Genomic DNA, 23,445 nt, shown 5'->3' with positions numbered 1-23,445 from the left:
ACTGTTGAATTCATTGTTGCTCAAAACTCACCAACATCTTGGCTAAGAGAAATTATATGCATGACATGTTATGAGTATAGAATCTAGGCATCTGTTTTTAAAAATGCTCCTGATAATTTCCCACATGTAGGCAGGGTTGATGACCACTGCTCCAGATATTGCAATCACTATTCTGAGTTACAAGAACATGACAGAGAGCCATGAACCTGATATACTGGCCAACTACAGAATTTCACTTTTTACTTGTCTTTTGGCAGGATATCATTGGAACAAGGTGAGGAACACGCTAAGACAAGCATGTCAAACTCAAAGGCTAACACGGGCCAAATAAACAAGGTTTAAGTTTCTGTGGGCCTCAAAAAAACAAAAGCTTCAATTTTCATAGAAACGTAAATTTATTTTGATGGAGACATGCTGAATACAAAGGGCTGAAATAAATGAGTAATTGTTAACATAAAATAATGGAATATTTTAATAAAAATTAATATTTTTTTGAACATTAACTTACCAGACACTGCATAACTGCACAAATTAATAAGCATAATTCAAATAAACCTATTTTTCTTGTTCTCCAAAAATGACATATTTCCTGTTGCACACACCAAACAAGTTAGTACAAGTACATGGCAATCAGCTGCTAAAATATTTGCTACTGGTATTAGTGAGAGAAATGGTACACCTGCTCTTAAGGCATGTAAGGTAAATGAATGCAACACAGTTATAGTAATCATTAGTGAACACTGTAGTTTGTTATGAATAATCATGTATAACTGGATATTGTGAAAATAAGTTACAAAATTTTTATTAAAGTGTTTCTTACATACCATTATATTGGCTGGGTCACAAAAATATTTGTTGTGGGTTGCATGCGTCCCATGGGCCGCAAGTTTGACATGCTCGCTCTAAGAAATCCACCTTCAAATCATACATAAAGGTCACCAAAAGGCCATTTTGAGATGCCTATTTGTAAAACTGTAGATTTCCCCATGAGATCCTCGGGGTTGGGGCAAAGGGTGGGGGGAGAGGATATCCCCTGTGGTGTCAGGACTGAGAATAATTGTGCTTCTTTGGACCTATTGTTCTGTCTATATTTTATGAATCCTGTAAATTATCATGTTGTTCTCCTTCCACTGAATTCTAGAAAGTTTGGAGCCCAATTTGTGGTGTGGTTTTAATTTATAGAACTTCCTGACAAGCATTTATAAACTCTGATCTCACTATCTTATTTTCTTATCCTTATAGAAACTATTTGTAATCCATTTTATTTTTTGTATTCTATTTATCTTTTTATGCCACTTTGAAGTTCTTCAGGAATAATGCAAAGTAAGCAAGAGAAAAAATAAAAATAAAAAGAAAGAAAGAATAGATAAAAATCAAAAACTTTTTAAGGTAAGTAGAACCAGGGAAACTCTGCCAGAGAAACCTCATTCTAAGCACTGTCAGCGTTTGAAAACAGGAAACGTAACATGAAAGAGACACTAAGTGAAAAAAAACATTTTTCTTGTTTCTTTTCAAAACTGGAAGAAAGGAATATGAAGGTAAAATGCTTGAGAAAACAAATATTTTTTCCATGCTACTTATTTCCACACGAAATAGGAAAGACTACAGCTACGCAATTTTAAAACTTACCTTAAAAAGGATATCTGTACACATTGCTTTTCCATGAGTTATTATCGGTTCTTGGTCTTCACCTTTTCCATCCCAACAGTCAAGTTCGACACATCTAGCAACACATTGAAATTACAATATTGCACCCTACTAATAAAATAGTGTGTGTAAAAATTAAAAGATGCCAAAATAAGTTGTTTTCTCATAGAAGTAGAAAATGAAGTGAATTGACAGGATTATTTCATGGAGTATGCAGGCTAAGATCACGTAATTCTTTGGTATTAAGAAAAGGGGACTGTCTGAAATTAAAAGACACTTCAGAGTGATAACTGATTGCAGTGTGGTTCTGTATGAAATTCTAGTTTTGACAAAGCTGCTACAAAAGACAATTTGGGGACGACTGAGGACATTTGAAGATGGGCTGTATTTTAGATGATGTTAAAGAATAATGCTTAAATTTTGTTAGATGGGATGGTGTTGCTTTGATTGTAAGAGAAAATGTTTTCATTATTTCAGCAGTTCATACTCAAGTATTCAGAGACAGAAATTCTGATAGTTAATTTCTGTTAAAATATTTCCATATTAAACAAAAAAAATAGCAAGTTAAGGAAAAAAGATATTGGCTATTGATAACCAAGAAAAAAAATCATAATTTCTTATTTTTCACTTTTAGCATTTTTGTCATATTTTAAGCCCCAAATGTTTGCCAATTTCTGTAAAAGAAAAATAATTTTCAATAATCTTTATTCTCAGAGTATGAATCTTTAGAACTTTAACATTAATGTTAAATTTGCAACTGCCTATGCCCAATTGAAAACAGCATGAATTCCTAAAACATGTATTTTTTGGGGGATACATTTACAATAGAAAATATCTTTGACTCACAGGAGGACTCTAGACCTTTGTGGAACAGATATTGTCCTCCCTTTCCCAAAGTTAAATGGCCACCATAATCCATTTAAGAGAAGGACCCATGACCATTTCACTTTGAGTACTTCTGTAGTTTCAGAGACAAGTAAAAGGGTGTCATATACAAACTCAGCTGACTTGAGTTTCTGACCTGCAGCCAGCCAGGAGGACCTGTCGGTACATTTCCACCGAAGACTTCCCGCCGAACTGTCGGCCAGTGAGATAGGTGTTGTGGGAAGAACTGATGAAGTAGTGAGCCAGGGGATGGTCCATTTCCTGGTAAAGTTCTAAACGATCTAGGAAGACGGGGGCGTTTTCATCGGACATCAGATATCTGCAAAATCCATCACTGGATATAAGGCCTAGGGGAGAGAAGAATATCTTACAGACGTGTGGCTTTGCCAGACACACATCTCACATCTTACTCATGGAAGGTGGAGCAGCTTAAATAGGAGCAAAACCTTCCTCAGTCTCTTTCTCAAGAACCTTCATTATTCAGTTGAACAAAATAACACAGTTGCACATTATATGTAACCTAGTGCATTGCACCAAGAGGTGGTGTCCTGCTTCCATGTGCATGATGGCAGGGCACACAGTCCCCCGAGTTCAGAGGCACAGCTCCAGGAGCTGTGGTGACCATGAGCCCAGAGGATCTTGGTTTATTTCTGCCTCTGCCACTCACTCATGATGCTCCTGGGTCTCCACTCCCTCTTCTGTAAATTGGGGGAAGTACTGGCAACACCTCTTTCCAGGACTTCCAGGAATGACACATGAGAATATGAATAAGAGGTGCTCTAAAAAACTGGAAGGCATTCAACTATAAGGCAGTGTTGTTCTCTCCAGGCTGGAGAAGGGGTTAGTGGCCTCTTTAGATTTAAACAATTCAGTTTTCCTATTTTATCTAAAAGGCAGGGTATGGAACTAGTGAGAAGAGTTTGCAATTGTCTTTAAAATGTGGCCCCAAGACCTCTGTTCCCTTCAGTCATGCCTCACTGACATGGGGACAGAACCCCTGGCAGCTACAGGAGTAGCAAACACTATTTTTGCTTCTTCTCCTATCCTATCAACTATTGACAGCTTCAGCTTTGTTTTTATTTAAGCATTTGAAAGATACAAACTGATTTTGAGTTTACAGAGAAGCTTTTTACAGAAGATCTTAACATTTGATCTTATTTGCTCTATATTTTTTAAAGAAATACATGATTATGGATGCCTTTTTGTGTGGCCCACCCTCAGTTCCATTCAATTTCATCTTTCTACTCCAATATATACATCTACTACCCTAGTTTGTGTGTTTACAATCCCCAAGATGGTTTTGTAACTTTACTACAAATGCATTTATCCAAACATTAGGGAATTTTAAATATTTAAAAATTTATATGAAAGATATCCCACCCTTTGCTTTTGCATCTTGCTACTTTTACTCTATATTTTCTTAGGATTTTTCCAGTTAATGTAATAGTTCTTGTTCATTTTTTTTTTTCCACTGAGTAATGCATAGTATGTATAGTATAATGTATAGTAGTCCATATATAAATATGCCATAATTTATTGTCCATTATTCTATTGATGAATATTCACATTATTTCTAATTAGAATTAAAAATTCTACCATAAAAGTGTGCCCCCACTTTCTGGGCACATATATTTATTCTAAGAGCAAGACCTCTTCAAAGTACTGGGATAAATGCAATGATAGAAGAAACAGACAAGCCCCGTCTTCATAAAACTCATATAGTATGGGCAGGAGAACAAATATATTAACAAATGAATATAAGTATAATATAATGTCAAGAAAGTGCTAGAAGGAAATAGAAACCAGGAAATGAAAGTGGTCAAGAATGACCAAGATGCTGTGTTAGATATGTGGCCCAAAAAAGCATTCTGAGGAGGTCATGTTTATCCATGGGGAGCAAGTCACATGCACACCTGGCAGAAGGTTCAGCAAGTGCAAAGACCTTTTCAGGAGTGAATGACGAAGAAAAAAATTGATGGAAATGAGGTTGCAGAGGCAGCCAAAGGCTACATCAGTTGGACTAAGTACTTTGGAATTTTATTCTAAGTGCTGAAGAGGAAGACACTGTAGCCATGATACTCATGGGCACATGGGACCGACAGAACTTGAACCTAGTCCTCCTTTCTCTCCACTGAGACAAGGTCAGAAGCACTAGTTCAGGTATCTCAAGCACTCCCAGACTAATTACATTAGCATCATCCCTCCCATTATTTGTAGGTGTTTCCCACTGATATAGAACCAATCTTAAATTTTCTCTCCAAGCCTTTCCTTTGTCAAATATTAGGATGGACAACACATTGTTTCTAAAGCTTATTGAAGGAGGCAAAAGTTCAAAACCCCCACCAAGTTGCTAAATTGATTCCTGACTATTTAATTTCATACCAATTGCATTTACTTCCCATACCAGAGGTCAAATGAAGGGTGAGAAGTCTTCTCAAATAATGTAATTAGTGTCCTAGGCTTGGCAAAACAAGAGGGAGAAAAAGAAGGTGTACATTTTTATAGGAAATGGAATTCTTTTCAAAGATTGCAAACAAGGTTGTATTTGGCATTTTTATATGTAAGTATTATATAATACAAGCATTATACAATATAAGAAAGAACCTGGGGGAATTCCACTATAATGTGTTGCATATATTCTTGCCTTTGTTAAATAAAGAAAACTCCTTTTTTCACTTTTATTACCTTTTTTCTTCAAGTCTTCATCAGGCTCATACATCTCAATGATCTGCATTGCCCTTTTAACATCATAAAATGGGAATAAAATTTCATTGAGTCGAGGATCTCGTTGATGCTATGATGAGAAAATAACTCCATTTAGGTTAACATTTCTCACCTTTATGGTGTTACACAAATCAAGCATGTAATATCTAAAACAATATATATTTATAATATTGTATTTATAGTTACACAGGTAAGATTTCACTGTCTTCCTGTCTTTCTCCCTAAAATATACTTTAAAAAGCTCCAAATTTGGAAGTACTCAACTGGTTCGCTTCTCTGAACTAAATCAAATCAAATACTGCAAAGTGCTCAATTTGGGAGAATACAGAAATTGGTTTTCCTTCAGAAACTGAAGACTATGTAATTGGGTGTGCATGTCAGCTGTACTGTCCATTTATTCTCATCCCACAGGTAAGACATTTGGCATAAATGTCTATAAAAAGTGAGGTCAAAAAATTTTTAAAGAAAAGAAAGTGATGAAAGCACAAATAATAATAAAAAAAAAACACACCTCCAAAATAGTTCAAAAAATAGATAATATACTAAAGTGCCCAAACAAAAACAATAATGAAATCCCCTGAGACATGCAAACATCATGTCATTTCCATATCAATAAAAGACTTCATGGGGCATTCTGAAAACTTTGTTTTCTTAAGGAAATGTTTGTCAAAATGAACCAATTTGAATGATGATGAAAATTAATCAGCACAAGGTTATTTATAAGCTATAAACAGTATGAAAATCTGTATTTGAATATCAGTAGTTCAGAGAGTTTATGAAATCTAACTCAGTTTGGCCTGAGTAATTCTGGGCAGAAAAGTACATGAGTGACTAAGGTTCTTAGGAGGATGCTGATGTCATGCTTTTCCAATCACCACTTGGATGCTCGTGGTGGTACATGAGGCACAGGAGCAATGCTGTTCCCGCATTCTGTCATTCTACCTTCACCACGGTGATGAAACAAGTTCAAATCACTGACTCAGCTACAGTCCTGTGTGTCTGTCTGCTTGTATGTGCTAGTATGTACCTGAAGGCAATGTGTCCATTAAATTTCCTTATTGTTCACTGTGACCCCTGGTCATGCACCAAATAAATAAATAAATAAATAAATAAAGCAAACTTCAATGGAATAATGGCAGCCAAGCAGATGGAAGCAAAACCTGCTCAATAGGTAAGACTTTGGCAACAACTCTTTACCCAAATATATGCACAGACTTTGGAAAAACGCTATTGAGAAGGAAGGAAAGAAACAATTGTTAAACGTTCATATGGATTTCCCTTCCCCATTTATTTTGAAATGATAATTTGAAAAGGGGGTTACACAGAATGAATGCCTTTGGCCAACAGGACATTTGATGTACTTTCCTAAAGTACTTGTAGCCTAGCCTATCTTCCCTCCGAGTTAAGGAATCGATATCTTTTTTGTCAGTTTATCCCAATGAAGCATGCTTCTGCTGCCATTAAGAAATCACAGCTCACAACAGCTCACATCCATGCATGTGCAAGAGCAGACACTGTTACATCAATAACAGGCCTTGAGACCACAGAGAATGTAAGTCATGGGTGTGCAGAGAAACTGTGAGGTGGACCACGGAGTACCAGGCAGTGAAGGCAGGGGACACCTGGTTTAGGAAATGGATGCTGTCATGCAAGACGAGGGCTCCCTATTCTAAGATATGACAAGCACAGTCCTCTGGTGATAACGCATTCATTGTTTAAATAATAAACCAACAAACGAAGAAGAAACTCTCTCTAGGCACATTCCTTCTCCTCTGTAAATAACCTCATGAAAGAAGATGGATGCAGTTTTAGGTAATTTAGGCTGCACTGCAGTTACCTGCAAGGCTGGCCACTATATGCCTCTTCCTCACTAAAATTAATTCTTTTGATTTAAATATATGCTCAATGGTAAACATTCTGCATTCATGGAGATGATGGGGCAAATCCACATGAATTAAAGAGTGAAAGGGAGAAAAGATTCAACTAAAAGGGAGAGAAGAGAGAGAGTTAGGGAAAGGAGAGAAAATCCAGACATTCTTATGTGCTGTTTACATATACATGCACATATTCTAAAGCGGTGCTACCAATAGTGTGATCTGTGAATGGCAATAATGATACCACCCTCAGCTGGGAGTTTGTTAGAAATGCTAATTCTGGGGCCCCTCCCAGGCCCACCAAATCTGATTCTCAGAGGAGGGGGGACCTGTGAATCTGTTTTTAACAAGCCTTCCAGGGAATTCTGATAGGCTTCAATTTAAGATGTAGAGGTATACCTTTTAACATATTTGGATATCATTTTTTACAAAGCACCTAAGTTCTATAAGGAGAGAAGAATGCTAAACGTTGGAGATGTCCTCCAAATTAAACTCCAGAACAATTTTGTCCCAAGTCATGATATTTACCAGCACATCCTGCCTATCAGAAGCGACCACCAGGAAAACCAAGTCCTAAGATGGATGTATCAGCATCCCCTACTCTAGTAATGACTTGCAAATAATAAAAAGGAGACAGGGAATTGCATTTGTCTTTGCATCTGCTCTATCAGATGACATGAACTTTTGCTTTCCCTAAAATGTCCACCTTTCAAAAAGGAAGTACGGTTCCATGTGGAGAATCCAAAGGCAAGGAAACAAATGCTAAGATTTGCATTAGAGTCACAAAACTACCATTTTTAGAGGAAAAGAGAAAACAAAGAGGAGGAAGCTCATTTCTAGGTGATCTTGGAGTGATAAAGTTGCATTAGAGTCACAAAACTACCATTTTTAGAGGAAAAGAGAAAACAAAGAGGAGGAAGCTCATTTCTAGGTGATCTTGGAGTGATAAAGTTGCAGAAGAGTTCCATGAGGACATAAGCACAGCGAGACAAATGCTTCACAGCTCTAAGGGAGGGACTATTGGTTTTCAGTTGGTGCTCAGTGAAGCAGGATATCCAGGACATGCACCCCATGATGCCCAGAACCTTGTAAAATGAGATTCTAACAGCTTCCAAAAATAGGTCACAGAAGGTGCTCAAGTGAAGCAGAAATGGACATGGCTTATCACTATGTTCTTATTCTTCTTCCTGAGAAAAGTCCTCACTGGCTTCAATTCAAGCAGCACTGGGAGATAGATGTTGATATAAATAAAATTCAAAAGAGACATAAAGGAAATAAAGGAATAATTGGCAAGGGTAGGCTTATTTGTAAGACTATAACCCCTTCTCTCTCTTTGCATTTATAGTAAAGAATAAAGAGCTCAGCTGGTGAGCCTCTACTTATGAACCAAGGAACATGGTTTGATTCCTGGTCAGGGCACATGCCTAGGTTGCAGGCTCAGTCCCTAGTGGGGGGTGTGCAGGAGGCAGCCCATCAATGACTCTCTAACTCCCTCTCTCTTCCTCTCTGAAATCAGTTATATGTATATATAATAAAGATATTGTAAATGGAAAGAGATAAGAGATCTTGGGTCCTTTCTTACATTACTTCAACTGAAAAATAAAATTTAAAAATCAGGTTAAGCCCTAATATGATGACATGTGTTTAACACAGGGGAAAGATTACCAGCAACAAGAAAATAAAGCTAATTTCTTCTTATTATGGAAGTGTAAGATCTTTTTCTTCTCTTTCTTATTTTAATCTTTCTCTCCTGCTCTCTCTTCATCTCTCAATTCTGCAAACCCTCAGTTGTTATTATCTTCATAAGAAGTGAAATAAAGGATGAAGGTAAAACCAAAAATCAATGTAGCTCCTCATTAGGCTAAATCTTCACAGGGAGAGGTGAAACTGACAGGAGCCTGGAGATTTTAATTAGTGCACCCACATCCAGAGAGCCCAGTTGACAGCAGTATCTTACCAGGAGGCAGCTTCTAATAAGTGCCACCCCCAGCTCTCCTAGAAGCTAGTTTGCTAGTTTCATAATATAGGCAAAGGAAGTTTTCCTCAGTCTACTGGTCTACCGGAAGGGAATAAGAAACATAGCTGTGGCCTGGCCAATGTTGCTCAATGGTCGATTGTTGATCCATGTACCAGAAGGTCAATGGTCAGGACATATGCTTGGGTTGTAGGCTCTATCCCCATGCAGAAGGCAGACAATCAATAATTCTCTTTCATTGGTCTCTCTCATTGATCTCTCTCTCTCTCTCTCTCTCTCTCTCTCTCTCTCTCTCTCTCTCTCTCCTCTCTCTCTCTCCCTCCCTCCTTCCTTCCCTCCCTCACTCTCTCCTTCCCTCCCTCTCTGAAATCAATTTAAAAAAAAATTTAGGCCCAAGTAGTGGACAAAATTCATTATGGCCAGCGATAGAAGGTATATGCTGCTCTCACATTTTCCCCATTCACAGAAGGCATTCCAAGAAGGGACTCAGGTATTTCATTAGGACAGTACTCCACAAAATTTACCTGCAGGCAAAGCACCTGGGAATCTTGTTAAATGTGGATTCCGATTCCTCAGGACTAGGTTAGACCCAAGAGTCTGCATTTCTAACAATCTCCCAGGCAGGCGTCTTCAAACTACGGCCCGCGGGCCACATGCGGCCCGCAGAGGAGTCTGATCTGGCCCGCCAGGTTTTTTGGGCAGTGAGCGCAGCCGAGGTGTTACAGTAGGAATTAGTAGTTCATATAGTCCGGCCCTCCAGCTCTCTGAGGGACCATGATCTGGCCCCCACTTTAAAAAGTTTGAGGACGCCTGTCCCAGAGGATGCCGAAGGTGCATCAACAGACTACACTTGCGGAAGCTATAAACAAGGAGGTACTGAGAAATGGATGAGGAGCAGGTCTAAAGCTCCTGGGGGAAGACTAGTAAGTCTCAAATGGCATGGATAGGCAAAAGATGGTACAACCCCTACATAGCAACGAAGGCAGTGAATGAAGGATTGTTTCTCCTTCTCTCCTCCCACATTAATACACTAACAGAAAATTTGATATAGAGTAAAGAGATTTACAAGCTGGAAAGTGAGAGGCAGGATGGGCTTTTCTAATAAAATGGAACTCTCCCCTATTCTAATTGGTTAATGTTGGTGTTCATGTCTGTTGATGCTTGCTTTCTTGATCATATCTCTGGTTACCTTTCTAAACTCTCTTATTTAATCAGAGTTTTGCAGTTGATAGTCTGTAATATTCAGGGAACACAATCAACAGTAAGAGTAGGACCTAGTCTTTCAGGTTCATGGGACTCATTCATTTTTCCTTGTCTTATTGTATGATCCAGGACTTCTAATGCAATGTTCAATTCTGGTTTGGTGAGACTGTGGCTAAGGCATTTTGAAGATGTTTAGGTCTAAGCTTTTGGACTCAGAGACCCTTACATTCCAATGCCTGCTCCCTTCTGGAGTGAACCCTGCCACCTTTCATTGTGGGTTTTGAAGGAGCTCTGCCTAAAGGATGCTTTTGGTTTTGAAGAGATGAGAGAGGCAACTCAAAAAGGAGGGTGCAAGGAGCTGGCAGAACATTTCCTAAGCTTGACAAAGCTTCTTCAAGGCGACATTCAGATGTTTGTCTAGTTCTTCCAGTTGAGTCACTAGGATAGAAAAGGAAGAGATTCATGGCAAGCACTGATTAAAAATAAAGGCTGTACACTTCCCTGGACTGTCTTCTAGTCTCTATGACCTCAAAAAATCAGGATAAAATCACACTGATTCCATCATCCTCACATTAAAGGTGCTTCCTTAATGCTAATGAGAAGCCAAATAGAAGGAAATGACCACTGAGAGATACTGGCCCTTGCAATAATGCTGGATAAAATCTTACCAAATAATACGTATTTAAGAAAGAATTTGGATGACAGAGCAAGAAAGTATGGGTGATCATATCTTTTAAAAGTGAAATTTTGCTGAAACCAGTTTGGCTCAGTGGATGGAGCATCGGCCTACGGACTGAGAGGTTCCGGGTTCGATTCCGGTCAAGGGCATGTACATTGGTTGTGGGCACGTCCCCGGTGGGGGGTGTGCAGGAGGTAGCTGGTCGATGTTCCTCTCTCATCAATGTTTCTGGCTCTCTATTTCCCTCCCTCTCTGTAAAAAATAAATAAATAAATAAATCAATAAAATATATTAAAAAAATAAAAAGTGAAATGTTATCTACTTAGCCTGATAGGAACAAGAGTGATTACTGGGTAGGCCTACAAAAACAATCCATAAAAGGAAGGGCATGAAATAGGAACCCATGAAGGCAGCACCTATCCTCAGACTCAGAATTGCATAGGGAAATGCGCATTTTAATAAAAGGCTGGGTACCAGCTTCACCCCCATGCCCACACGGGTTTTTCATTAGGAAATGCCAAATGGATGGTGTGGTGGATTTTCTCCTCTCCCCTGAAGTGTTTTCCCTTTTTAGTAGAAAGCATGCTTCCTGTCCACCTCACCAGATTTAAAACAATCAAACACTCAAAGTGCAGGAGGAAGCTGAGGAACACAGAACAATATCTATATATTTAAAGCAGAGGAGGGAGAAGGGGTTAAAGAAATAAAGGAAAGCAATATGACTTCCGAGCAATGGTGGCAGAAGAATGTGGATAATATCTGGGTAAAGACTCTGAACACAGTATTCACATGGGAAAAAATGGTGGAGTGCAAAAGCTTACACTGTTTTCAAGCAAAATAAATATTGTATCCTACTGAAAGGCTTATGTGAACGTGGGCCTCCGTGCTCATCTATGGGTACCTTCTCTCTCCTGCATCAGTGCTGCTGGCTTTGGTTAATATTTCTTCTAACGTGCAATCCACATATTGGAAGTCTCTGAGCCCTGGCAGGGAAAGAGGAAGGAAGCCCTTCTGCAAAGATGTGATTTCTCTCTGCATATTGGCAAGTCTCAGCCTGTCTGTTGTCTTTTTTGAGGCAATCCCACATTCTGGCATGATACTGACTTTTCTAACAGTTTCCCTTTATATCAAACAATGCTTAACATACATTGTTTGGAACTGAAAATATATTGTCCATTTCTCACTTTAACTCTTATTATGAAAGTGTTGGAAAATGAATTTTTCTTTTTTGGATTTAGCAAGAGCTTCTGAGGGTTTCACTGTAGAGCTTTTATTTGTCTATGGGGAAAAAAAGGAAGTTAATTTGAGTTGGAATAAAAGTTGCAACCTTTACTTGTCCTACTATATATATATATATATATATATATATATATATATATATATATATATATTTTATTCTGCTTAAGCAAATTCTGTCAACCAGTGTTGGTAGTTAAGTGAATCATGTTCTAAAATTAGCCCTGATAATGTTATAAAAATAAAAAGTAAAAATTCAACCTGCAATACAGTTGACCTAATATGTACTGAATTTTCACCCAGGAAATATAATTGTGCTTGTTGTCAAAATATTCTCTTTAGAATCTACAAGTTTTTCTTACATGCAATCCATTAAAAGACAAAAATTAAGCTTCCCAGTTCCATGCAAAGATATGAGAAAAAGTTAGCAATGGAGAATCCAACTACATAGTGTGGCAAAGTAAATCCATTCTTTTTCTATTTAATGAGATCAATAGGAAAAACAAAACGTAAGTACATTCAATATCATCTTGCAAAAAAATATAGACACACTTAATTAAATCAATATATTATTAAAAAGTCACACACACACACAGAACCAGAGCAATACATCACAGCAAGAAACCAACAAAAAAGCAGTGTGCAAAGCCAACGTGAGGGAAGTGCATGGACACATAAGGGGAGCAGCTGATTTTTGCACCTGGTAAAGCCATAAGGGAAAGATCAGCAGGTCAAAAGCAAAGCAGATGAGGGCAAATGATGCGGGCATGCAATGAGGATGCTGGAGGGGACAAGCCACTGCACACAGACTATATGGAGTTAATGTATGAAAAAGCTTACTTCATTTAGAAAGCTCACTAATTGGTCTACCGTTAAATAATCAGTTTTGTCTCCATTGCTGAAAAGAAATGTATTAGAAAAAGTAAGTTTTTGTATTTGATGCTACAGTATGTACGATTTACATGTTGACAATTATTGAGGATAATTCTAAACTTATTTTCTAACCCTGAAGTAGCAGTGCATTCTTAAAGTGGCCTGAGACAATGAAAAAAAAAACAAAAAAAAAAACAACACAAAACAAAACAACCAAAAACCCAACAACAAAGGAAAAGAAATACTCCCACTAGCTCAAAGAAAATTCTGCAGTTCTTCTCTAGCATTATCAAAAGACATTATTAAAAAAAGCAACAACATGTAAGTCATCCATTTGAGATAACTGGAATGAATGTACTTTTCAACAACATAATAACATTCCAAATCAAATCTAGTTAGTTCACATAACGGGTTAATACCTAAAGGAGCAGGTTAAAATTGTAGGTAGTTAGTAAAGCCAATGCAAAGGGGGGGGGAAAAAAGTTCCAGGTGCTGCCACTAATTTATGTAAAATCTTTAAAAAAAATCAGTAAACTTTTATATAGATAAACTTGGGGGTGAAAATAGAATTCTCACTAGATATCCCTAGATACTATCAACATACTATCATAAAATAGGATGACAATAAAACTTTAACAAACCTAAAAGGACAAGGATAATACTGAAAGGACCCTTTCTCATAAATGGAACTTACATTTTTTTAAAAAGATCCTCTATATCTGTCCGAGGACAAATCTTTTGTGTCAGTTCATAGAACTTTTCGTAAGTAAATGCTGCAGGCTCGATTTCATCATTCTGTAAAGAAGGAAAGTATGTCATAAATCATGAAATATATTTTTCTCCTCGGAGCAAAAGAATCTACAGGCATGACCACTTAGCATCCCTGGGCCTCCATTTCTCATTGTTGCTGACAGAAGCCAGAGGCCAACCTCCAGCCGCGGCCAGGTCATCATCAGAAAGGGCCCGTGGAAATGAGCGGTTCTATTGTGGCCAGCTATGGCTTGTGTGGCAGACCTCGGCCACAGCTGGGCCTGCTCTAGGAAACACCCCAGAGGACAAATACCACAAAGTATTTCCTCCATCTTTCTTTGAGGGAGAAACACAAGAGCCTACCTAACGTTTGCTGAATAAATCAAGCCAGGAGTTCACTTCTGCGTATGTTGTGAATTTTCCTAAGACCACAGGAAGGGGCTCAGGACAACCCTTTAAGATTTTGGTTTTCATACTGAAATTTATAGTTCAGATAGGATTTTCTAAAGCAGCAACAGGCTTATATCTTTCTTGCAGTCGATAAATTAATTGTGGTTCTTTTAAATCTGAAGGGCCATGAACACAAATGGCTTGCGGGAGAAGTGCTTGATAAAACACTGGCCAGTCGTCTAGGAGAACTGAATTTATTAGTCAATCACTCATGCCAACACTGCGCTTGATCAAGGCAATGCTGATGGCCTTCTCTAAAATAAACTTTCCACAGACTGTGCAAGAGCCACTTCCTCTCTTTAATAAAGTGGACAACAACATTTTGAAGTACACTCTCTGAATTTGAAAGCACTGAGGTTAAAATGTGCAGACAACAAAATTAAGGAAGGAAAGTGAAGGAAAAAGGAACTGGAGTCTATGGGACTTCATCTAATTCTCAATCTAATGGAGACTGGTTTAATCTATCTATCTATTATCTATCTATCTATCTATCTATCTATCTATCTAGTATATAGAAACTGGCTTATTACATATGAGAACATAAATAAGAAAAACGGTTTTAGGAACACATTATTAAATAAATGAGTACCTTATGTTAAGTGAAATAAGTCAGAAAAAGACGAATACTATATTATTTCACTAGCAAACAAAATAAACAAAACAGAAACAAACTCATAGGTACAGAGAATAAACTGATGGTTTGCCAGATGGGAGGGTTGGAGGGCTGGACAGAAAAGGGAGAGTTTCAGAAGTACAAATCAGTAGTTACAAAATAGCAATGAAATGTAAAGTACAGCATGGGGAATAGAGTCAATAATATTGTAATAAGTGTGTCTGTGCTATGTGGATACTGAACTTATTGGGGGAAATCACCTCATAAGTTATATAAATGTCTAACCACTGTGTTGTACATCCAAAAGATAACACTGAATGTCAAGTGTAAGTGAAAAATAAAATAAATTAATTCATACCTTTCCGCTGGGAAGACCTAACTCCTTGAGTGCTTGAAAGATCACCTTTTCTGTCTTCCCTGATGCAAAGGTTCTAGTAATACTAGAGCAGAGAAGTAAAAAACAAAACAAAAACAAGGCATTGTTAATTCTGTTTTCTCTGATGCAAAGCTCCAAGTATCACAAGGGAAGGTGGGATGGAGAAGGACAAGGAGAATAAAATTACTTCTCATTTCTAAGTGTGTTTTACTTTCCACACCAGCTCCTGCAGGGCCCTGTGGTGACCAGCTGATTGTGCTGGTGAGGCAACTGGATTCTAAGACAGGCCAACCCCTGCGTGCCTGTGAATACCACTGACTCTGGGGGATACATACCTTTGGACAAAAATAATTACACGTGTTGACGCTGCCAAATTACTTTTTAGGGAAAGGGCAAGTGGCAGATGTGCGATAGCTGTAGAAAAACACTGTATGTTTACTATATCTGGGTTTGGGGAAAAGAAGTGGGCCCTCAAACTCAGTGTCACACTGACTATAGCCGACATGTTCTATCAGCCATATTTTTGTGTTTGTTTTCTGAGCTAAGCATCCTTGAGCTACTCTGAAACGTCAGCTGCCTCAGGATTGCAGAGTATGTTATGTAAGTGGTAGGTGAGGGGAAGAGGAGAGGCAGGGGAACACTTATTCCATGTTTTAACAGAATCTTGGCACTAACTCCAGACATATTATTTTTGGATAATGGTGCAGTCTTTTTAAAATTAAATGTATTGGGGATGATAATAGATAATATGTTCATTAAGGTTTCAGGTGTGGGTTTCTGTTCTCCAAGAGCTATATATCGCACTGTGTGCCCAGCCTTTGAACTAGTAGGGTGTGCACTAAGATGAGTACAATGGATGCCACCTGAATGAGCACATTTACTAATGATGATAAAGAGACAAAAAGAGACTCCCTAGGATTAATACATTGGTGACCCTCAGAATGAATGCTACTGAGGAGATGACTTGATGCCCTGGAATCCACACTGGCTCTGAGCCATGCCTTAGCTACCCAACACTCCCTGATTGATAATTGTCACCATAATAATTTTAACTGTAAACCAGAAGTCCAGCCTCCACTTAAGATAGAGCAGGCATTCACCTGAGAAGGTTAACGTTAGAACGCCTTGCCTGTGATCACAAGAGAGTTGGTAGCAGTGCCTCCCTGGTCCCAACCGTGCCCTGTACGCCACCATTCACACCAAGTGGAAGGCGAGCTCCAAATGTAAACAGCGCCGCCAGTTAATCCCGATGAGTGGGAGAAAGCACTTTAACTGTGGAGTGGGAAGACCTGACTTTAAGTAAATGAATTGTTATGTGTTCATTCAAAGCTTTATTGTTCCACACGTGGTCCAAGAATACTTCAAGAGGTATATTTTAAAGAATGCTTGAGACAACTGTATTCAAATATAGGGAGGCCTATGAATTCCCTTTAAGAAATCTACAGACATGGAAGGGCTTAAGTGTTAGACATCAAGTAAGAGGATTTCTTCTGTAGGGGGCACTATTTCCACATTCTCCCACTTCTCTAGAGTTCATGGAATTTACATACTTTAAACTGGGCTAAGAAGCAATTTATCTGACCTTTATAATAGAGGGGGGAAGTAGCTCTCCCACGTCTATTTTTTTAAAGAATGTGTTAATGGGAGAGCTACAGGCCCCGGGCAGGATTTGCAATATCTGGCACCTGTTCTGAGGAGGAAACTTTGCATAGCAATCCCAGGGTATCTCAGCTAACTTGAGCTTCTGTTAGGTTTGGATAGGCCTGGCAAAGGAGATGAAAACTGAATGACATGGTCATGAATATAGCAGGTAGAGGGCTGAGCCTCTCTGATAAAACAGAACCTGGATGTTTGGTAAGGGCTCTTTCAAGGAGGAAGGGAGGAGTATATAGAAACAATTTTTTTCTTCTTTTTTTTACTAGGACTTAGTGAAGCATTAAGAAATGAAGAGTAGATGCCCAGGCTGGTGTGGCTCAGTTGGTTGAGCGTCATTCCATGCACCAAAAGGTGGTGGGTTTGAGTGATTCCCAGTCGGACCACGTACCTAGGTTGTGGGTTTGATCCCACATTGGGGTGTGAACAAGGGGTAACTGATGAAGTTCTCTCTCTCTCTCTCTCTCTCTCTCTCTCTCTCTCTCTCTCTCTCTCTCTTTCTCTCTCTCTCTCTCAAAAAAAAATCAATAAAAATACTTCTTAAAAAAGAAGGTAGAAAAAGATCATCTCATGGGATTAGGAAAATTCAAGCATTTGTGGGAAATAAAAAACTTGAGAGAGAAATTAGGGTGGCTAGTGCTCAGACAGGGGGAAATCCACAGAGGAATATATTAGCAAGGGCAGTCATGCCCAGTAACATTACTGAGCTGAAGAAAATAAAGGCAAGAAGTGGCATATGGCCAGAAAGTCTCATTCTCAGGCCACCTTTCCATGAGGGAACTTGCGCTGGCCAACCTCACCACAGATTTGCTCACCTCATTCCATAAAAGAGAGCAAACCCACAGTGGAAAGTGGGAGAAAGCAAGTGAACAGATCATTCCCTGGGGCAGTGCCTTTATTCCCTTCGCTGCAGGCAGCTTTTAGAATCTTTCTAGGCCTTAAGCGGAATCGCTCAAAGGTAAGGAGGGGTTGTGGAGTGAAGGTGAATTTTTTGGGTTTCCAGATGCCTCAGAGGCCCGGCAGAAGGCCATTTATCCAGGTTCCTGAGAGAAACACACTTATCACAGGCTGGACCATTTTAGATACCATCCTAGGCATTGCAAAGAAATATGTATATAAAGGACTATGATTGACTCAGTTTTGACAGACAGCCTCATGCCTACAGAGTACAGCTTAGTGCTTCATAACCAACAGGTGCTCAATGAGATTTTATTGAATAAAAATAAATCACTACCCCAAAGGAAATGCCATAAAAGCAAATACCCGTAAGTGGTGCCCAGTCCTATTAGAATTTTAGTTACGTTCCCGGGGACCTTTGCTCCAAGGGTCCACAATCTATCCAATAGCATAATACTATCTTCAGGGAGGACTCATGAAATGAAGCCCTAGCAGAACCGGACCCTCCTAGTGGACAGGCTGGGCCTTGGGGACATAGGTGGATTATGAGAAGACAGTTGCCACAACCACACTTGAGAGTCTCTGCTTTCTTTAACACAGCTGTCCTTCTCCCACCTCTCTCCAAGTGACACAGAATGGGAGATGGCAAAAGAAAACAGTGCCCCCTCCAAAGATTTGGTCAGAGTGGGAAGACGAGCTGAGTTTGTAAGCTTGAGAGAAAAGCACACTGCGTGAGATACTGTACACAGAAAGAAAAGAGAAGAAGGAGATAAAGGGTAAGACTTTCTTCATTCATCATCCCTGAAACGTCCTGGCTATTATATGCTGATTAATGCTAAAGAGCAGGGCCATTCCCAAGCTGTGTACTGTACCGGTCCCCTGTAACACTGTGCACACACACTAATATACTAATAGTTTCCATTTTAAAAACTCCAGAATGATAGTGATGAAATGCTTTTTTAAAAGTGTTTACTCTTCATAGCCATTAAAACATTCAGAACAATTTCCCCTAGCCCTTGGCAGCTCGTCCACCAGGAGATTTATCTGCTTTTTTTTTCTGGCGTGGTATCAACTCTCCATCAACCCCAACCAACTGCCCCCGAATCACAGATGTCTCTTGTCAAACACCTGTTAGTACTGGCAGGCACCAAAGAGAACTCATGTCCAAGAGAGCTACAGAAGATGACAAAACATCTCGGCTATTTCTACAAAAAAGGTAATTTCCTATGTGAACATGCTAGATAAAGATCTTTGGAATCTGAAAAAGCTTTCAAGAGTATAACAGCAATGTGATTAGCAGGATACAAGCAAACGAAACCAGAACTGCTGGTTACAAGGGATCTGATCACAATTTGTGTGTTTTATTATTTGTCCATTTCCTGGACCTTATCTGGGAAGAAAATGCAAGAGTGTAAGATATGTAAAAACTGATCCAACTTACGTTCCTTTTCTTGACACTGCTATTTATGTTCTCTGAGTTTGGACTTACTACTTCCATACTAATTTTAAATAAAAAGTCAGTATATATTTGCAAGTAGCTGGAGAATGCTGGGATACATTAAAATAATTGTCCTGATATCACTCAACAGAAGAAGTTGTAAATAAAGTGAGTCAGTGTAAAGTGTCTTTGCCAATAACCATCAGTCAAGGATGCTCACAGTGCTTTTTATAAACCGTACAAGAGGCATCACACTGACTTGCTAGTAAACTACTAAATAAAAATCAGGGAATCCTGTATGTAGCTGTGTAAAGACCACAAACAATGCTTAAGGAATATAACCCTGTAAACCCTCAATAAAAGGTTAAGTAAAAGGAACACTGTCCGTGGTCTTTTTTTTTTTTTTTTAAAGAGAGAATTCAAAGGAAATAGAGAAGGGGAGAGAGTGAGAATGAGTGTGTGTGTGTGTGTGTGTGTGTGTGTGTGTGTGTGGGGTGTGTGTGTGTGTGTGAGAGAGAGAGAGAGAGAGAGAGAGAGAGAGAGAGAGAGAGAGAGAGAGAAAGACCAAGAGACATGGATGTGAAACACATTCGTTGGTTGCCTTCTATATGCAGCATGACTGGGCTGGTACATGCCCTTGACTAGGAATCGAACCCGTGACACATTGGTGTTCAGGCCAATCAGTGCTCTAACCACTTATAAACAACAGCCAGGGCTGTGTCTATGGTCTCTTTGATGATTTGTATGCTTTTCATTTTCTCATTGATATTTCAGTTGTGTTACATGGATACTTTAGTTCATGACTGCTATAATACATGTAATTAAGAAAAACGATGACCTCTAGGACAATTCTGTTTAATCTGAAAAGAATATGTTGAGAGAGTATGAAGATACACTCATAGGGATGCAAAACGGAAGCTTCCCAGCAGAATGAAGTGTCTGGGCAGAGAGGAAGGCCTAGCGGAGTCAGAAACGGCCCAGTGTGATCAGCATGCCACTGTGGAATGTGTCTAATCCAAATGCTGTGCCTATGGTGACTCCTTTGTAATTCTGGGTTTTATTTGTTGTTGTTGGTTGGTTGGCTTCTTTGATAACATGTTGTCCAGAGAAGAAGTATGAGCGAACCTGATTCTGGAGATTCCTGGAAGAGCAGGTTAGTATCTGGGGAGCCTATTTGGTTGAAGGTTGGGGGCTTAGATTGATGGGTCCAAATATACTCCTAGTCTCATGTGGACAGCAGAGGCTCTGGGGCCAGCCCAAATTCTGGAATTTCCATGAGGTGTTTACCAAAACCCAACCAAAATGATAGCATGGACTTTAGTAGAGAATGTCCATGCCTACCATCATAAGAGCTTCCATTTGCACTCATGAACTACTAGCAAACACTAAGACCTGAAGGGAGTGGTGAGGCAGAGAAGAGGGAAGCCTCAGGGCAAACATGTTGGCATCGAAGAACACATGTGGAGGATGTACTGGTTCATGGCCTCCTCACCCTTGATTCTCTGTGTCCTGTTACCTTGGGCAAGGTGAGGGATTGACAGAGCTGAAGAGTGTGTGACAGTCCACCTAGAAAACAGGTTCAAGAAGACAGAGGTGTCCACTGCCCTGGACACTGGACAACCTGCAAAGCCTAGAATGAGAGGCACTATCCAGAGGCATTCCTTTCCTGAGACAAAGTCCACACACTGCCACTTGCAGGTGTGCAATAAGCACTTCTTTAATTTTAGGCAATTATTGCTAACATTTACCTGAGGGCATACAGGTAAAATGCATTTAAATCTTGAAAACTCACCTACCTGAAGATTTTAAAAGGTAATGCTACATTTCAGATGCTCTTTGACATATCAAAGTGCAGTAGATGTTGCCATCTAATTGGTGGAAAAATGCAACTTTTTGTTTATAAAATGATTTTTACAAACTGAAGATGGCGTTTGCTGAAGTTATTCAAGCTCAGTCTCCATAATGTTTTTGAGTGAAAGCAGTGAACAAGTACTTGGAGGGCTCTCTCTTTGCTCTGGTATGACGAGGGTGGACACAGGATACAGAAGAACACGCAGAAAGGAGATACTTACCTCCTCACTGGAATTTTACCATTTGTGTTGGTCATAAATGCCAATTTCATCCAGCTGAAAAACAACAGGACAACGCTGTCTTATTGTTTCTTAGGAGGAACAGCTTCAATCAGGATAAAAGCACTTTACAAGATCACTCATTCAAACAGAGCATGTAGTTTGAAAATCAGAGACAATCATGCACTGCGACATGAATTTAGGGTTATCTGATTTAGTAAATAAAAATAGAGGTCTTTGAGTTATATTTGAATTTCATGTGAACAACAAATAGTTCTTCACTATTAAGTATTGACCAAATATGCACGGTACATACTTAAACTTAAAAAAATTATTTGTTAAAATCTACCACTTGGTATCTCTCTGGGATTTGGATACAGGCTAAGGTAAGGTGATCAGATTGTCCAGGTGTTGGCGGGAAAAATTGTTAGAAATCAGAACTGTCCTGCTAATACCTGGACGATCTGGTCACCTTAGGCTAAGGTCTGTTTTCTGATTTTCAAAAATACCTCTGGATCCCTGATTGTGTGCTAAACAGCCCATGGGCTCAGTGGTGCTCCTGCAAGTACTTCTCTTGGCCACACTCCCCATTTCTCCGTCTCATGAAACAGATGCTCAGGCCCCAGCAGAACCTGGCTCTGGCCTCAGACACACTCATTCTGGAGACACAGAAGCCAGTGCCCCCTGCCCAGAGGACACTCCAGGCATCAACCATTCCATTCACATAGTACTGGGGCTATGGGTTTATCACAAATGCCCTGCCAGGTGGCATGATGAGTAAGGGTGTGTATTGGTCAACTTCCTCTCCAAGGTCAGGAGTATGGAAGGCAAGGCTAGCAAGACATTGCCTGGCCACATACTAAGCCTCGTTTTCTATGCTGACCCTTTCCTTGATAACAGCCAAGAACAAAGGGAGAAGCAAATGAAACTCACTGTTTCTTGAGGCAGGTCATTGGACTGACGTTGTTGGCCCTGAAGTTATGTATGATGGATCTCAGGCCGTCTACCCATTGCTGAAAGAAAAAGAAGTGTTCTTGGTGAATAAAAATGCTGAGCTAAGCATGGTTTTGATTAGATAGCCTGTATACACTTTGTGTAACAATAACATACACTCTTATTTTATCTCCTTTCTATCACACAGCCATCTTCATTTTTCATGCTCATTTAAAAAACAATTAATGTATTAATTTTTAGAGGGAGAGATAAAGAGAGAGAAACATCTACTTATTATTTCACTTATTTTTTATTTACTCAATGGTTAATCTTTATATGTGTCCTGATGGGGGATCGAACCCACAACATTGGCATATTGAGACAACATTCTAAGAAACTGAGCTACCTGGCCAGGGCTTGCTCATTTTTTATTCTTTAATAAACAGCTTTCACTGTTTCCAAAAAGATAAATGTGGCATCCACAGAGTCATTAAGCACCAGGTTGTCATGAGACATGCTGCTCTCTGATTGACTTATAAAACCTTCTACTTGCAGTCTGTTTAAATATAAGCCCTCTTTCAATCACTGGCAAGCTTAACAATTTCTAAACAACATTACACAATATAAGATGACATCTTTATCGATTCCCATTCTAGACAAAAAATGCTTTAAGGGTTCATCAACTAAGAGTTCTAAGATTTTATTACAGCCCAGCCAATGTGGCTTAGTGGTTGAGCACCAACCTACGAACCAGGAGGTCATGGTTCAATTCCTGGTCAGGGCACGTGCCTGGGTTGCAGGCTTGATCCCCAGTGGAAGGTGTGCAGGAGGCAGCCGATCAATGGCTCTCTCTCATTACTGATGTTTCTATCTCTCTCTCCGGCTTCCTTCCTCTCTGAAATAAAAAATGTATTTTTTTTTTTTTAACGAGAAAGTTTGTTACATATCTTACTGTCAGTATTTTTCAGCAAAGCCTTAAAAAGTAAACTATTCACTAAGTGCCTGGGTACCACTGGAGGCAGCACTCACATTATTTCTGCCTAAGGGCTTGGACCTCAGCCATAGTTCATAGCCAACACCCCATGGATCTACAGGGAAAAGTTAAGGAAGGTTATGCAGGGCAGGCAGTGAAGGAATGTAGGTCTCTAAAGGACATTTTAATAGAAAAGG

At 39.3% G+C, this 23,445-nt stretch overlaps 1 protein-coding gene across 7 annotated transcripts in view; it reads right to left on the bottom strand.

The window, feature by feature from the left end:
- PLCB4 (phospholipase C beta 4) overlaps positions 1 to 23,445 on the bottom strand; it is a 365,947-nt gene that overhangs the window by 61,094 nt on the left and 281,408 nt on the right. For all 7 annotated transcript variants that reach the window (XM_036417991.2, XM_045574871.1, XM_045574870.1 and 4 more), the window contains 8 exons: positions 22,276 to 22,355; positions 21,346 to 21,399; positions 15,268 to 15,349; positions 13,791 to 13,891; positions 13,064 to 13,121; positions 5,218 to 5,326; positions 2,669 to 2,879; positions 1,630 to 1,723 (listed from right to left, as the gene is read on the bottom strand). In XM_036417991.2, coding sequence (XP_036273884.1) covers positions 1,630 to 1,723; positions 2,669 to 2,879; positions 5,218 to 5,326; positions 13,064 to 13,121; positions 13,791 to 13,891; positions 15,268 to 15,349; positions 21,346 to 21,399; positions 22,276 to 22,355 — 789 coding nt within the window. The remainder of the gene's footprint in view (positions 1 to 1,629; positions 1,724 to 2,668; positions 2,880 to 5,217; positions 5,327 to 13,063; positions 13,122 to 13,790; positions 13,892 to 15,267; positions 15,350 to 21,345; positions 21,400 to 22,275; positions 22,356 to 23,445) is intronic.

The sequence above is a fragment of the Pipistrellus kuhlii genome, unplaced genomic scaffold (genome assembly GCF_014108245.1).
Source record: "Pipistrellus kuhlii isolate mPipKuh1 unplaced genomic scaffold, mPipKuh1.p scaffold_m20_p_6, whole genome shotgun sequence".
In the NCBI taxonomy this organism is placed as follows: domain Eukaryota; kingdom Metazoa; phylum Chordata; class Mammalia; order Chiroptera; family Vespertilionidae; genus Pipistrellus; species Pipistrellus kuhlii.
The sequence above is the reverse complement of the archived record's forward strand: the minus strand, read 5'-3'. Positions and strand labels throughout refer to the sequence as shown.